The 15,277-nt window shown below is 37.4% G+C and overlaps 1 protein-coding gene across 1 annotated transcript in view; it reads right to left on the reverse strand.

Moving 5' to 3' along the window:
- Positions 1 to 15,277, reverse strand: part of GRIK1 (glutamate ionotropic receptor kainate type subunit 1) — a 197,693-nt gene that overhangs the window by 14,942 nt on the left and 167,474 nt on the right. The window contains exons 13-14 of the mRNA XM_070751768.1: positions 8,415 to 8,533; positions 3,997 to 4,214 (exon numbers count right to left, since the gene is read on the reverse strand). Of these exons, the coding sequence (XP_070607869.1) occupies positions 3,997 to 4,214; positions 8,415 to 8,533 (337 nt within the window). The remainder of the gene's footprint in view (positions 1 to 3,996; positions 4,215 to 8,414; positions 8,534 to 15,277) is intronic.

Genomic DNA, 15,277 nt, shown 5'->3' on the forward strand with positions numbered 1-15,277 from the left:
CTTGCTAGCAAAGGATGGAAGATTGTTTCACTGTTAGCACCTGGTTAGGGCTGAAAAAAGGCTCAGCTGATTGTCAGAGGGAGCAGCAATGAAAAAAGCAGGCAAAGGGAAGGTCATTTTGCTAGCAAAGCCACAGAAGATCACTTCACTTATTAGCACCTTGTTAGGGCTGAATAAAAAGTGGCAGGTTGCTTGCTAGCAAAGGATGGAAGATTGTTTCACTGTTAGCACCTGGTTAGGGCTGAAAAAAGGCTCAGCTGATTGTCAGAGGGAGCATCAATGAAAAAAGCAGGCAAAGGGAAGATTGCTTAGCCAGCAAAGCATGAAAGATCATGTTAGCACCTTGTTAGTGCTGAAAAAAGCTTAGTAAAAGCTACATTCAGAGTATAAGACAGAGTATCAGCCTCTTTGGGGGAGGGGAGGTGCATCTTATACTCAGAAAATTATAGTAATCTTTTTCTTTCATTGCTAGAAATCAACCTTGATGCTAGTTAGTCAAGCATGGGAAAATGTGTGTTCCTTTCTACATTAAACATTGTTCAAACATTTAATAAAAGTGAACTGAGAAGGATACATAGGAAAAGCCTTTAGGATAATATCAACATTCCTATGTTGATGCCTATATTTCAAGTTAGTTCCATTTTTACAGCGTATTATGTGAGGAAATATTCCCAACTGTTCACATTATCTTTAAATCAGTGGTGAAATATATTTTAAAACTACTGGTTCTGTGGGTGTGGCTTGGTGGGCGTGGCTTGGTGGGCATGGCAGGGGAAGGATACTGCTAAATCCCCATTCCCTCCCCACTCCCTGGAAAAGGATATTGCAAATTCTCTATTCCTACACGACTCTGGGGCCAGCTAGAGGTGGTATTTGCTGGTTCTCCAAACTACTCAAAATTTCCACTACTAGTTCTCCAGAACCTGTCAGAACCTGTTCGATTTTACCCCTGCCTTAAATCACTTATTAATAGAAATAGCTATTTTGAACTGAAATCTTTTTATAAAGAATGCAAGATCCCAATGCAGAGAGTTGGTACTGGAATGATCAACGTTTACATGTATCTTTAAATTATCACTTAATTGTAGAGTTTACTGTACTTTAACTTTTATTATGGTATATAATTGTTAATTTTGACTTAAATATCAAGTGCCTTTTATACAAGCAGAATATTATAATAAGCATGTCTGTCACCATATTACTACCATAAATCAACAAAGTACACATACTCAGAGAACAACATACAGTGAGCATTTTGATAATTAAATGATAAATAATAATAAGGTAAGAATTGAGTCTTTATCCTGAACAGCATTGCTGATAAATAAATAATAGGAACAAAAAATGACAGAGAGACAATCTGTTTCTCAATAAAGCACAATATGGATTATATGGATATGTTAAATGCTAGAAATCTACTAGTAGTCATTCATATTATGGATTCCTTTCTTTATTATTATTGTATTCTGTATCTATGCCTGGACTGTTTACAAGCTCCCCAAATCTCTTCAAAGTTCAACACAGTCTTTTCTTATTTCCAATTTAATGATCTTTGCTTGCAGTCTAAAACTAAAAACTTAGCACACTTAGAGTCCCTAGGGAGTTGGGTGGCATAAAAATTGAATAAATAAAATAAACTTTATTTTACGCAAGGTAATGATAACATATGAATAGTTCACAAAGAGGAAGCCTGTAAATACCTGTTTTTGGCCAGAAATTTTATGATCATGATAATCAATGTATTCAGATTTTAATCTGTTTTTTTTCCTATAAGGTCAATCCATCTTATTTAATTCCATGTTTAAACAAAACACTGCTTTTCCCAAAGATTTTACCCAGTCTTTTCTCCCTGTCTACATAGACAAATCACAATGCACTGGCTGACTGCAGTCTTTCAAAGTTCAACACAGTCTTTTCTTTTCCAATTTAATGATATTTGCTTGCAGTCTAAAACTAAAACCATACTAAATAGAATATTAAATGCATATAGTGCACACTTTAATAGCATTATTTGTTAATAATGACCTACGCTAGGGTCCTCTTTGTAGACTTCAGTTAAGCATTCAATACCAGCATACCGGACATTCTCTTAACCAAACTAAATCAGCTAGTGGTACCTGAACACACTTGTAAGTGGATCACAAGCTTCCTAACAGACAGGAAGCAGCAGGTGAAGCTAGAAAAAAATCACATCAGATACATGTACAATTAGCACAGGTCCCCCCCCCCGAAGGCTTTGTACTCTTACCACTTCTCTTCTCTCTATACACTAATGACTGCATCTCAAACGATCCATCTGTTAAACTACTGAAGTTTGCAGATGATACACAGTGATCGGACTCATCCGAGACAATGATGAATCTGCATACAGACGGGAAGTTGAACAACTATCCCTGTGGTGTGACCAGAAAAATCTAGAACTGAACACACGCAAAACCTAGAAATGGTGGTAGACTTTAGGAAAAACCCTTCCACCCTTCCATCTCTCACAATACTAGACAACACAGTATCAACAGTAGAGACCTTCAAATTTCTAGGTTCTATCATATCTCAAGACCTAAAAAGGTCACCTAAAATAAAAAACATCATCAAAAAAGCACAACAAAGAATGTTCTTTCTGCGCCAACTCAGGAAGCTCAAACTGCCCAAGGAGCTGCTGATACAGTTCTACAGAGGAATCATTGAGTCTGTCATCTGCACCTCTATAACTGTCTGGTTTGGTGCTGCAACCCAACAGCACCGACACAGACTTCAGAGGATAATCAGAACTGCAGAAAAAACAATTGCTGCCAACCTGCCTTCCATTGAGGACCTGTATACTGCCCGAGTCAAAAAGAGGGCGGGGAAAATATTTACTGATCCCTCGCATCCTGGACATAAACGGTTTCAACTCCTACCCTCTAAACGTCACTACAGAGCACTGCACACCAAGACAACAAGACACAAGAACAGTTTTTCCTGAGCGCCATCACTCTGCTAAACAAATAATTCCCTCAACACTGTCAGACTTTTTACTAAATCTGCACTTCTATTCTACTAGTTTTTCTCATCATTCCTATCATCCTTTTCCTCCCACTTAGGACTGTATGACTACAATTTGTTGCTTGTATCCTAAGATTTTTATTAATATTGATTGTTTCTTCATTGCTTATTTGACCCCTATGACAATCATTAAGTATTGTACCACATAATGCTTGACAAATGTATATTTTTCTTTTATGTACGCTGAGAGCATACGCACCAAGACAAATTCCTTGTGTGTCCAATCACACTTGGCCAATAAAATTCTATTCTATTCTATTCTATTCTGTTCTGTTCTGTTCCGTTCTATTCCGTTCCATTCCATTCCATTCTATTCTATTCTAATGGGATTGTGAGAAGCATGATCTTAAGTGAGACTTTTATTTTTGTAAGAAAGATAATTTTCTACTTAATATAAAAATACAAAACATATGCACCTTCCAAATTTTAGGTCCAGGTCCTGAGAAATGTAAATATAGAAAAAACTCCTAGTGACACTGCATATTTCTAAGTGTATTTAATATTGTGAAAACCCAGAAACATTAAAATCAACTGAGATAATAAATTTAAAAAACTGTAGGCTAAACATAAATTAAATGTAACATCATATTGATATGTATTTTTAGAAGACAACTTATTTAACCTGTGCTGGGCTTCCCCCACCCCAAACTATGGCTTAAATCCCAAATTGATATCGGCCATGCCTATTTACAGGGGGGCAAAGGAAAGAGTTGGAATTTTCCTTGAAGGCTGAGCAACATAATTTTGCGTAAACACCTATATTCAGAAGGATCCAATAATCAGAAAATCAATGAGTATATCCAGTTTTAACTTACTTGAATAATTTATTCCCGTTGTCCAAATGTATATAATATATACATATAATACATTATTAATATATCGTATTATAATATATAATACTATATTAAAAAATCTTAACATTTTATCAACAAAAAGGTTTTCATAGCATCTTACCTTGAAAAATGTCATGGTTGATCCATCTCTAACAGCTCCATATTCTATCCTAGTTTGTTTTGCTAAATCATCTGCTGAATCAATAGGGGACTCCATCCTCTCAACCGTTAAGAAGGCAGCCAAATTAGCCGTGTAGGATGATATTATAATTAAGGTAAAAAACCACCATATTCCTCCTACTATTCTGGTGGAAAGAGCTTTTGGCATCAGCTCTGATCCTGCGTGACACCATCAAAACAATTGTATTACAATAGGATGAAAAGAAATGTTAAGATCATACTATGGAATGTTACTTTCAGAAACAATAATGATTTGATGCTATAATTTAGATGTATAATATGAATGTATTGCTAGATGACAAACAAATAGATGTCTATGGATCAGAACTGCCATTTATTTATTTTCTTTAATGATTAACATGTCCCTTAATTGCTTTTTGAAGTAAAACAGCTGAAGTATGATGTTGGATATTCTTAGTTGGAAGTAGGTTTTATTGATATTGCTGTAATAAATAGGACCAGAATCACAATGAAAGAACTTTCAATATTATGCCCTATAATATAAGGATATATTACTTTTTCTTTATTGAATGACTCAAAATGTATGAAAAATTAGGCAACATTAAATATAGCAAGGTCAAGAAAGTAAATGGATAATGGCATATTAATAAAGCACTTTTCTCCCTCACCCTGGGCTATATTGACAATAATTATAAATATATTGCTCCTCCAACACCATAATATCAAGTGAGAAATTCTTCTGAAGATACATTTGCGGAGAACCTTGTCATTTGTTTATTCTCAGAAAACAGAAGATTTTCAATAAATGTTCTGTTTATTATAACTAATGAGTTCCTTAGGTGTTGTGGTTAGCTCTGGCCCAGCTCCTGCCCCAAGGACTGTGGATGTGGGGGAGACATCCACATGCTGCAGGCCTGTTTTGCCCCCGGTGGAATCTGATGATGAAGGCTCCTCTGACCAAGAAGACATGAGTGACAGGGAGGAGGAGAGTGTGGCAGACAGCTCAGAAGGAGATCAATTATCTAGCTCCTCCTTGGATTCAGAACAAGAGTTAATGATACAGCCACGCATGCGGAGAGCGATGCATAGGCAACAACAACAGAGATGATTATCAAAGAAAATGAGGGTACCTGTGGTTGGGTGGGGCTGTGGTAATTAGTGAGGCTGCTATAAACAGCAGCCTGTGGGTTTGGCCATTGTGGAGGATTATCTGATCACTATGTTTCATGACTGCTTTACTGACTTTGACTTTTTGTGTGCTGATTTTTCCCTGCTTTGAAACTAAACCAGAGCAAAGTGTGTTTCACTTTGTGAAAGAAGGACTTTGAATTGTCTCACAGCTGCAAGCTAAGTATCACAGAACTGATAAGGGACTTATATAAATTACCAGTTTGTTTGGAGACGAGTGCTCTTTGCTATACCAAAAGAGGGCTTAGTTTAAGTGAATTTTCATTATAAAGAACATTGTTTTGAATTTTCAAATGTGTGTGTCTGAAATTTGTACCTGTGAATTTTTGGGAGGATTCTACCAGAGAGCCCGACAGAACATCAGGTATCTCCAAAAATATTCTGGTGCAATTGTCCTTTGACCTTGTCTATTTTGTTATAAGTGAATACTATCTTAATATTACTGCAGTCTAGGATTATGCAAAATGATCTGAACTCAAGACACCCTGCCCCAAGCCTGAAATATTGTTTTAGGTGCAGGCTTCTGATTCAAGCATGAAATGGGGAGTTTGTATCATTTCTTTTGAATTCAAAAATTTTAATTGGAAATTAGGATTTCAATACACATTTTTCCGATTTTTGTCTTAAAAATTGGATATTAGACAAGAGTATAAGGAACTTAATTTGGTGAAGCTGTTATTGCTACCCTTAAATAGTCTTTAAATTTTCCTTTATTTGTTTTTATTTGAAAACTACCCTGCATCATATAACATAGATAAAACAACACCATTCAAGACCACCTGGAGTTTTGAGCTGAATATGGGGGTTGATTTCTGATCTGTCAATAAAGAATTGCAGAAAAATCCGAGCAACCCTTATATAAAGTAGATTTTAAAATCCTTTTATTGCATTTCTAGTGATGCTTAAAAAAGCACCAGCAATTAAACTTCCTCCTGTTCACAACACCTCAGCAGGTAGTCAAACTCTTTACACACAGACTACCATGCAAGTATATTAACTGATCTGATTTGTTTACCAAACCTTTCTGGCACTGAGGAGCTATACTTTCTAAAACAAGTATGCGGAAGGCAAAAGCATAATTTATGGCCTTGGAAAATATCTTTATTTGTAAACTGAATATGGTATTTCCAAATTAAATATTTCAGATAAAATCTTATGTTATGTATGGTTTAAGGCTGCAAATTGTATTGATCTAAGACAGTCAACAGAACTTAGCTCTGTCAATATTACTGTAATAATGAGAGGGGCGGCATACAAATCTAATAAATAAATAAATAAATAAAATAAATAGGTGTAATAACAGCTATTGAATAATAATTCAACAGCTCATTGTGTTATAGCATTACAATTTGTCAAAATGATACAATTTCTGTTTGCAAGATAGATAAATTCTGAAATTCTGAAATTCTTTTTTTTTTGGCTAATTTTGAATTCTCTTTGATTTATAAGAAAAGCCGATTGCTGGTGTGAAAAGAAAGAATGCATTTCATTTATTCATCTGCTTGTTGCCAACTATGCAAGGTGTTCTGCCTGGCAGGTATCAGGAATTTATTCATCTATTCTGCATATGCATAGTTGTGGCATGTGCAGAAAATTGCTATGTCTGATTTTTATGGTACATTATGGAATCTTACCTATTATTCTTAACAGGTTCATCATTGATTCTTACAAGACTACATTCATAGTATCACTCTATTGATTAATTTGAACGCCAAATATTGACTCGAGGAAGTACAGTATATTTATTAAAATCTAAGGAGCATTGAATTCAAGGAAGTTATTCCCAGAGAATTGGGATTAGTTATAACATCTTTCTGTCTTAGAATAATCACTGTGGTTATATAGGCTTGTAAGCGGGAGATTTTAACTTGTTCTATTTTCTATATAAATTAATCTCTAATTGTATTGCATGTTCAAAGAAAAAAATTGAGCTGATTTAAAAATCAGGGTATGGTAGGGAAATAAACATTACAGATGAGTGACAATACTTGCTGAAGACTCTCTAATGTCTGTTTTATTTGTTTTGGCAGACATGACAGCCAATCCTGATCCAGACTTTGCTCAATCTCTGTAGAAAAGAGAAAGTCTGATGATCACAACTTATAATTTAATAAACAATGCTTTATGATTCAGCAGCTTTTGTTAACAAAAAAAGAGCATACCAACAGGCGCAGAGGTTAAAGCCATTCATCTCTTGTTCAAACGCTTCATGTTAATGATGCTGCCCTTATAGTCCACACGTACCACAAGTTTGTACATGGAAATATTTGCTGCGCTTTACAAATGTTTGAGTTTAGATTTCCTTTTTAATACTTCTCCAAAAACAAGCAGAGTCTGGTTGGGGCTGACTGTCATGTATCCAAGGTAGTGGTAACTTGCAGACACGACATCCCACAGTTTGTTGTGGATGTTGGTAAACTCCAAAAAAAAGAAAATGATTAAGAACACCAAATTTAAACATAAAGTACTCTAAAGTACACACCTGTCCAGTAGTAAGAAATCTCACATGCTATATTCACCAAATGACAAAAATAACTTACTCTAAGGGATGAAATAAGATTTCCTCACCCTGTGTAACAATATATTTTCGTACGTTTATCTTCCTACATATGCCAAAAAAGCTAGACAAATACAAGAAAAAAAATGGCTTACATTTTTTTCAAGATGATAACAATGTTTTTATACTAGCAACGCTTTTTGAAATGTTGTCTATTCTTATAATTTGCTTAATGTGTCATCAGTATTGAAAGGATTCACAGTAACATAAAGTTTATATAAATGTATATGTCATCTGGAGGCAAAAATGCATTATGTCAAGTCTCCCAGTGAATATTATACAGCATCAAAGGCATCCTATTAATTTCACAGCCAAATGGGCCTTTTGTGCAGTTAGAATCAACTGCAGTTGTGAGCATCAAAGTTTGGATCCATTTAGAAGAGGCAAAGATCTTAAATATCTGCAAGTCTTAATTCTGTTTTGATAAGTTTGACAAGTATTTTCAAATGAAGGGCTCTTTTCAGCTGAGTTCCATGGTCATTCTCCCCAAGTGCATCATTAAATTGTCAGTACATAAACAAATGTCATTATATATTTCCTTCCAAATTAGGCTTTCTGGTTTTTGCTATAGCTACCAATGGTGGAGTTTACCAGCACAGCAGCCCTCCATCAAACTGTGGGATATGTGCAGGAGTGAAAGGTAACCTCTGTACCTTGCTGCATGAGAGCTCCAACTCCAAACCAGAAACTATTAAGTAAAGTAAAATTGTTTTCCACCACATCTGAATCAGGGTTGCATGGGTGGGGGTTATACCACTCGTAGGGTGTAAACCTGTGGTAGTTAACAGAAAGAGTTGGTAAACATCACATAAAAAGTATGCCAAACACTGAACAAAATCCAAAGATTAATGAGAAAAAGGAAAAAAAAAGGAATCAATTAAGGCCATATTCATAAATATGCAATCACAGCATAAGAGATCCAAAGCAAATTTGCAGTGCAAAGCATTTCAGAATACACTTTTTAATAAAAGGACTAATTCCATTGTCTACTCATCTTTGCTTCATAGCCAGGAAGTAAGTCTATGCATCATGTAAAAATTAGGAAAATCACTTTTACAGACAACCTTCCACAATGCACTTTTTAAGACTAAATAATAGTAGACCAAGGAGTCTTCAGAGCTGAAGAAGCTTCTTGGATGAGAAGCAAAACGTCTTCACAGAAAAACCAGAAAGTGCAGTTGCCTCTTGAAAAAACACTTTTGGGACAATCATGATGGATGACTAAGAATCTCTATAGACCAAGGATTGTAACTTGTAAGACACTGGCAAAAGTGAAACCAATTACAATATAGCCAGATATCAGGTCTTGATATCTGGCTATGCCCAGTTACATGTCATCTATTTTCTCTATACAAATTATCTTCTATGTCAGTAATATGTGTCTGTATATTTCTGGAGTAACCTTCCATACAATAATAGTATTTGCAAAGTAACTGTCAGAATTTTTGTGTGTTTGTGTGTGTGTGTGTGTGTGTGTATGTGTGTGTTAGATGTATGAAAACAAACTCACAAATGGATGGGGCCTATTTGCTGCACCTTCATTGTAGCAGATATTTTCCTTATCCTCAACTGGTACAGGTAAGTAAAACCATGCAAGGTTTGATTGAAAATGATCAGAGGCAATTTCAATAGGAAGGCAAGAAATAGCAAACTCTTTAGTATGTGGTTGTACTCTCAGCTGCATTCCATTTATGAATCCACAACATTTATGTGAACTTTTATTGTCAATGTTTTTTTTAAAAAACTAACAAATAGAACTCAGAAGTACATTTTGTTCCATTTACGTCTTCCTTTAATTTATATTTCTTTTCTTATCACTGGAAATTATACAATCACATTCAAATCATTTACCAGGAAAAAACCTCACGGAATGATTTTTTCACTCTATTCAATTTAGCGTAATTATTCAGAACAATTTTAACTTTATAAAATATTTTATACCATTTCTACAGTATAGAAATGGGGGAGATGTATGAATTAGGATTCTCATCATGCAGGCTTTTTATCATTTAATTACTGGAGTTCTTCAAACTTGGCTGTTGGGAAGAATGAATCATGCCAGATGGTACAATTCCCACTATCACTCATAATTGACCTGACTTATTGAATTCTTGTAGAAATATCCAAGGAATCCCCATACTTTCCCTAGTTTCTTGAGATCCATTTGCCTGCAACCAATCATGTAAATAAGGTTATATTTGTCAAGATCAACACTTAAGCTGCAGTATTACTTCTGTCACATGATCCATTAGCTAATCCAATTCCACCAGTTCATTTTTAAAAATATATACAGTATTAGTCATTCAAATCTTTAAAATAGCTCACAATAAGACTGAGCAATTCTACATTGTCACATGTGCATTAATTTCTTATTAATACCAGGAGTTTTTAACAAACAATTACTAAGGACACAGACCTTAGATTAACAAGACTTCTTGGAATAAGAATGATAAATGTCTATGGCATTAATATTTTGTTTTAATTTTTAGAATTGTAATGCAAAATTATTTTAAAATCAGCCAAATTATTTTAAATTCTTTACCTATAGATGATTGCAGATGGATAATTTCACAGTTGTAGGACATATTTTCATTATTATAAATATGGCCTTAATTGACAATACCATGCCAATACAATAGCTACTTAACTATATAAGCTTTGCATATATACATTCTTGTTATAAGCATTCTTGTTACTGAGCATTGTGTTAGATACGAAGCAATGAACATAGACAATAATGAAGGTACTGATTGAAACAGTTTGTAGTTTAGGATGCTGTTAGTTAAATAATATAATCATTAGTATAATAGCTAATTAAAAAAATCAAGGCGAGATGGCTATTCAAGAAAATAACTCACATGCATTATATGAAAGATACCATTTAAAAATACTCCATCAAGCTCTTGAATTTGAAATTCTAAATTAAAATAAACATTTTAATTAACAACACAGGGTCTAATTATGGTAACAACAGGACTGTGCCAGCATTGAGGAAGAATATGCTTCAACTTAAAAGGCAATATTAATATTTTTTAAATTTATCTGCTCTCATTTACAATGTTATGTGCTTAGGTTTCCATGTATAATAAATAAATAGCACTACAGGCAATACAGTGATCCCTCGATTATCGCGAGGGTTCCGTTCCAAGACCCCTCGCGATAATCGATTTTTCGCGATGTAGGGTTGCGGAAGTAAAAACACCATCTGCGCATGTGCGCCCTTTTTTTCATGGCCGTGCATGCGCAGATGGTGGAGTTTGCATGGGTGGCGGGGAAGACCCAGGGAAGGTTCCTTCGGCCGCCCAGCAGCTGATCTGCTCGGTAGCGCAGCAGCAGCGAGCAGACGAAGATCGGGGTTTCCCCGCCGCCCACGCAAAGGGGAAACCCCGATTCGGCTCCTCGCTGCTGCTGCGCTACCGAGCAGATCAGCTGCTGGGCGGCCGAAGGAACCTTCCCTGGGTCTTCCTCGCTGATGCCCCCGCTCGCCCGCCCGCCCGCCGCCCGCCGCCTGCCAGCAAGAGGGGGAGAGATAGAGAAAGAGAGAGAAGGAAAGAAAGAGATGAGAGAGGGAGGAAGAGAGTGTGAGAGAGGAAGAAGCAAGATAGAGAAAGAGAGAGAGAAAGAAAGATGAGAAAGGAAGGAAGAGAGTGACGTCATCGGGTGGGGAAAATCGCGATATAGCGTTTCGCGAAGAACGAGATCGCGAAAATCGAGGGATCACTGTATTTGGACTGGATACATATGTTTTGGGACAGAAGACAATGGATGGAGAAAATAACTAGTGGCACTATACGTAACAATACCTGGGAAAGAAAATTTCATCATAACAAAATCCCGAAACTGAAAGTGAGCCCAACTCTTCTGTAGAACATAGGACTATAAGATAAAATATATAATCTCTACCAACCAAATTAGTGTACTCATAATGCATACACAGGAAGTCCTCGATTTACAGCAAGTTCATTTAATGATAATTCAAAGGTACAATGGCATTGAAAAAAAGGGACATGGTTGTTTTTCAGACTTATGACTGTTGCTGCATTCCACATGGTCAGTTCCACTTGCAACTGACTCACTTTTATGACGGTTGCAATGTCCCAAGGTCATAATGATCACATTTTGTTACCTTCTGACCAGCAAAGTCAATGGGGAAGCCAGATTCACATAACAGCCAGAAATCAACAACTACAATGATTCACTTAACAACTGTTCTGCAACCCAACAAGACTGACACAGACTTCATAGGATAATCAGAACTGCACAAAAAAAACAATTGCTGCCAACCTGCCTTCCACTGAGGACCTGTATACTGTATGAATTAAAAAGAGGGCTGTGAAAAATGAGAGGCCAGGCGAAATAACGCCTGGACGAAAATTGCCAATGGCGGGAAGCAACTCGGCTCCCCCCATCAGCTGTGGGGCGTTCCCCGCGTTAGCGCGGGAACGCCCCAGAGCAATCAGCGGCCGCTCGGGCATTCTGGGAAAGCCGAGGGGGCGGGGCGTGTGCCCTTTATCAGGGTCTGCTTGCCCCCCCGGCTTCTCTTGCCCCCCGAGCTCGCCGCAGAACGGAGCTCGCCTCCTCCGTTGGATCCTCGCCTTCTTCATTGCCTGCAGCGCACAAGACGGCGCCTACAGGAGCTTCGGAAATCCACCTTTTCCCGCCCGGTTTGCTTGCTTGGGGAAAGGGGGGAGGTGGTCAGATGGCCGCGAGCCGGCGGCCTCAACAGGCTTTGTCGGCTGGCCTACCGGGATTGTGGTTTCTGGGCCCGTGGGCCCGCCCGGGCAAGCGATCAAGGGCTCCGACGGTTCGGCTGGCAACGCGCCGAGCGTTTCAGTGCCGGGCTACCAAGGCTAACGCTGGGGAGTGAGTAGCAGCAACGGGGAGGCCTTTTTCACTTCCCCCACGTGGTTTGTGTTTCTCCGCTGAATTCGGGCGGGCCGCGTGCAGGGCGGCGCTGGCGGGGGGGGGGGTGCCACGTGGTGAGCCACTCCCCCCCCCCTGTTCCCAGCATGGCGCTTCGCGCCTAGCTTTGCTTTCACGGGCGAGGGGGGATAAGTCTGCCTTAAGCATGCTGAGAAGAAATTAAATTAGTGGACTCCATGCACCAAAAAAAAAAAGGAGGACCAAAATATTCTCCTAAGGCTTGATACAGCTGAACGTTCCTGGCGGGCCATGCTCCGGTGAGCGCAGGAGGCTGTAAGACCGGCCCAGGGAGGAATAGTTGGTAAAGTGGCTTTTCGTGAACAGTCTCCGGGGTGCTGGTGTCTTTTAGACCCGGACGGGAAGGATACAGTTTGAGTTTAAAACCTGTGCATTTAATTGGCATACTATTCGGTTCAAAGCGATGTAAATTATTTCAATTTAGTTGTTGTGCTTAAAATGAATTAATTTATAGGATTTAATTTATTTAGGCTAATATGCTTGAGTAGTTTGATCAATAAATGGCAGAGTTAAACTTTTCAATCTATGCAAGTTTAAAATGGTGGAATTGTAACGTTTTACCTTTTTAAGTTAAGTATACTTGAGGTACCTAGGATAAAAATAGGCAATTAAAAACAATTTAATTTACTTAAGAGGATAAACTTGAATTGTTTGAGCATAGAAGGAATGAATCAAAACGATTTGATTTATTTAAGTCAGTATGTTGAAGGGGTTTAGCATAAACTGATTGGTAAAATGATTTATTTATTATGTCAGTATGGTGAAATTGATTGAGCTCGAATTGAATTATTAAAATAATTTAATGGATTTAAGTCAATAGACTTGAATTGATTGAACTTAAAATGAATGAATCAAAATGATCTAGTTTAATTTAAGCTAGTATACTTGAATGAATTGATCCTAAGAGGAATGAATTAAACGAGTTAATTTATTGAAACGATTATATGGGAATTGATTGAACATAAAGTGATTTGTTAAAAAATAAAATAAAAAATGATTTAGGTTATTAAGCCAGTATATGGGAATGGATTGTGCTTAATGAATTATCAAAATGGTTTAATTTATCAAGTTAGTATATTTGAATTGAGTGAGCTTAAAATGAATTAATTTGAAATTAAACTGATTTACTGGGGGGCACAACACATGGGTTGTGATATTACAGCGGGGGTGGTGAGGCAACACCCCCCCTCTGCCCCCCCCCCAATTCCACAGGGCAATGTGAGCATCCCTTTAAGGCAATTTTTAGCGTGCACAAATTTGGAGAAATAAGGCTCTTGTACGCCAATTAAATATTGGGGTAGGCCAAACAAGCCACTAGGTTATGATTATTGGTTAGAAAGGGATATATAATTGAGCCATAATGTGGTCGACATAGAAATGGTATGGGGATTAAAATTTCATATTCGGAAATGCTTTTCAGCAGCCCGGTCGCACTACCATTTGATAACAGTTCTTTCATACCCAGTGGATGATGGCCCTCCTAGGGCATTTTCTCACAAGAGAGACAATAACAATCAGGGATAGTAGCCATGAAACCAGGTTAGGTGGTGTTTGAGCAACTGGATCTATGGAAAGAATGCTTTGTCAGTGAGAATGGCTTGTAGTGATCAAAAGACTGTAACATTACTATAGACCTTGCCCCCTTTTGTTCATCATAAGGACGTAAGGATCTCCTACCGAGAGCACTGTGCAGAAATATATCTTGGCCTTTCTTTGAAGCACTGTGGAATAGGGACCTAAGAAGCTGTTTGGCAGACAGGTCTGGCATGTTTCTTTACCACATTGAAAATAGCAATTAGGTTATTGGGCGGTAAGTAAATATAGCCTCAGGCTGCTCCCTTACCCTCAATTTAAAATAAATAAATAAATAATTGCTCTCACGCTTTAATAAGGGTTGACAGTGTTAATATAAACTGTTATGGCAGGTGGAACATAGTGAGCTATGATCTACACCTTACATAGTAAAATTTGCAGTACATCACTAGTTGAGTGGCAGGTGGAACATAGTGAGCTATGATCTACACCTTACATAGTAAAATTTGCTTATTAAAGCTCTTGTTGAGAATATACTGTATACATGTTATCAGGCCGGAGGTTTACTTTGGTATGTTTTCCTCTTCGCTTTCAAGTGGCTTAATGGCAATCCTCCTGGTCAAATATGCCCCCCCCCCTTTTTTCCTGAGGAATTATCTTTGTTAATTTTATGGCCATACTCAACTAGTGATGTACTGCACTAAGGAATTACTTGGTAACAAGGATTTTTATGTGCTTGCTCCTGGGTATTTTATTATTATTATTATTATTATTACTACTACTATTATTATTATTATTTTCATGATGTGCCGGATCCTGGAGCAGTTGCGCATGGAAGTCATTATGTCTCCATGAATGGTGCTACTATTATTCTGAATTTTGCCACATTGCCAAATGTAAAGTTATTGTACTGAAGTCTATAACAGTACAGGTGCAGTTGGTAGCAGGCCTTTTTCTGTACCAACAAAACTGAAAGATACCATTAATACCATAACTACAACCTGCGGATCCCCATGTCATTACCATGCCGAAAGTTGGAAAT

The sequence above is a fragment of the Erythrolamprus reginae genome, chromosome 4 (assembly GCF_031021105.1).
Source record: "Erythrolamprus reginae isolate rEryReg1 chromosome 4, rEryReg1.hap1, whole genome shotgun sequence".
Classification (NCBI taxonomy): Eukaryota; Metazoa; Chordata; class Lepidosauria; order Squamata; family Dipsadidae; genus Erythrolamprus; species Erythrolamprus reginae.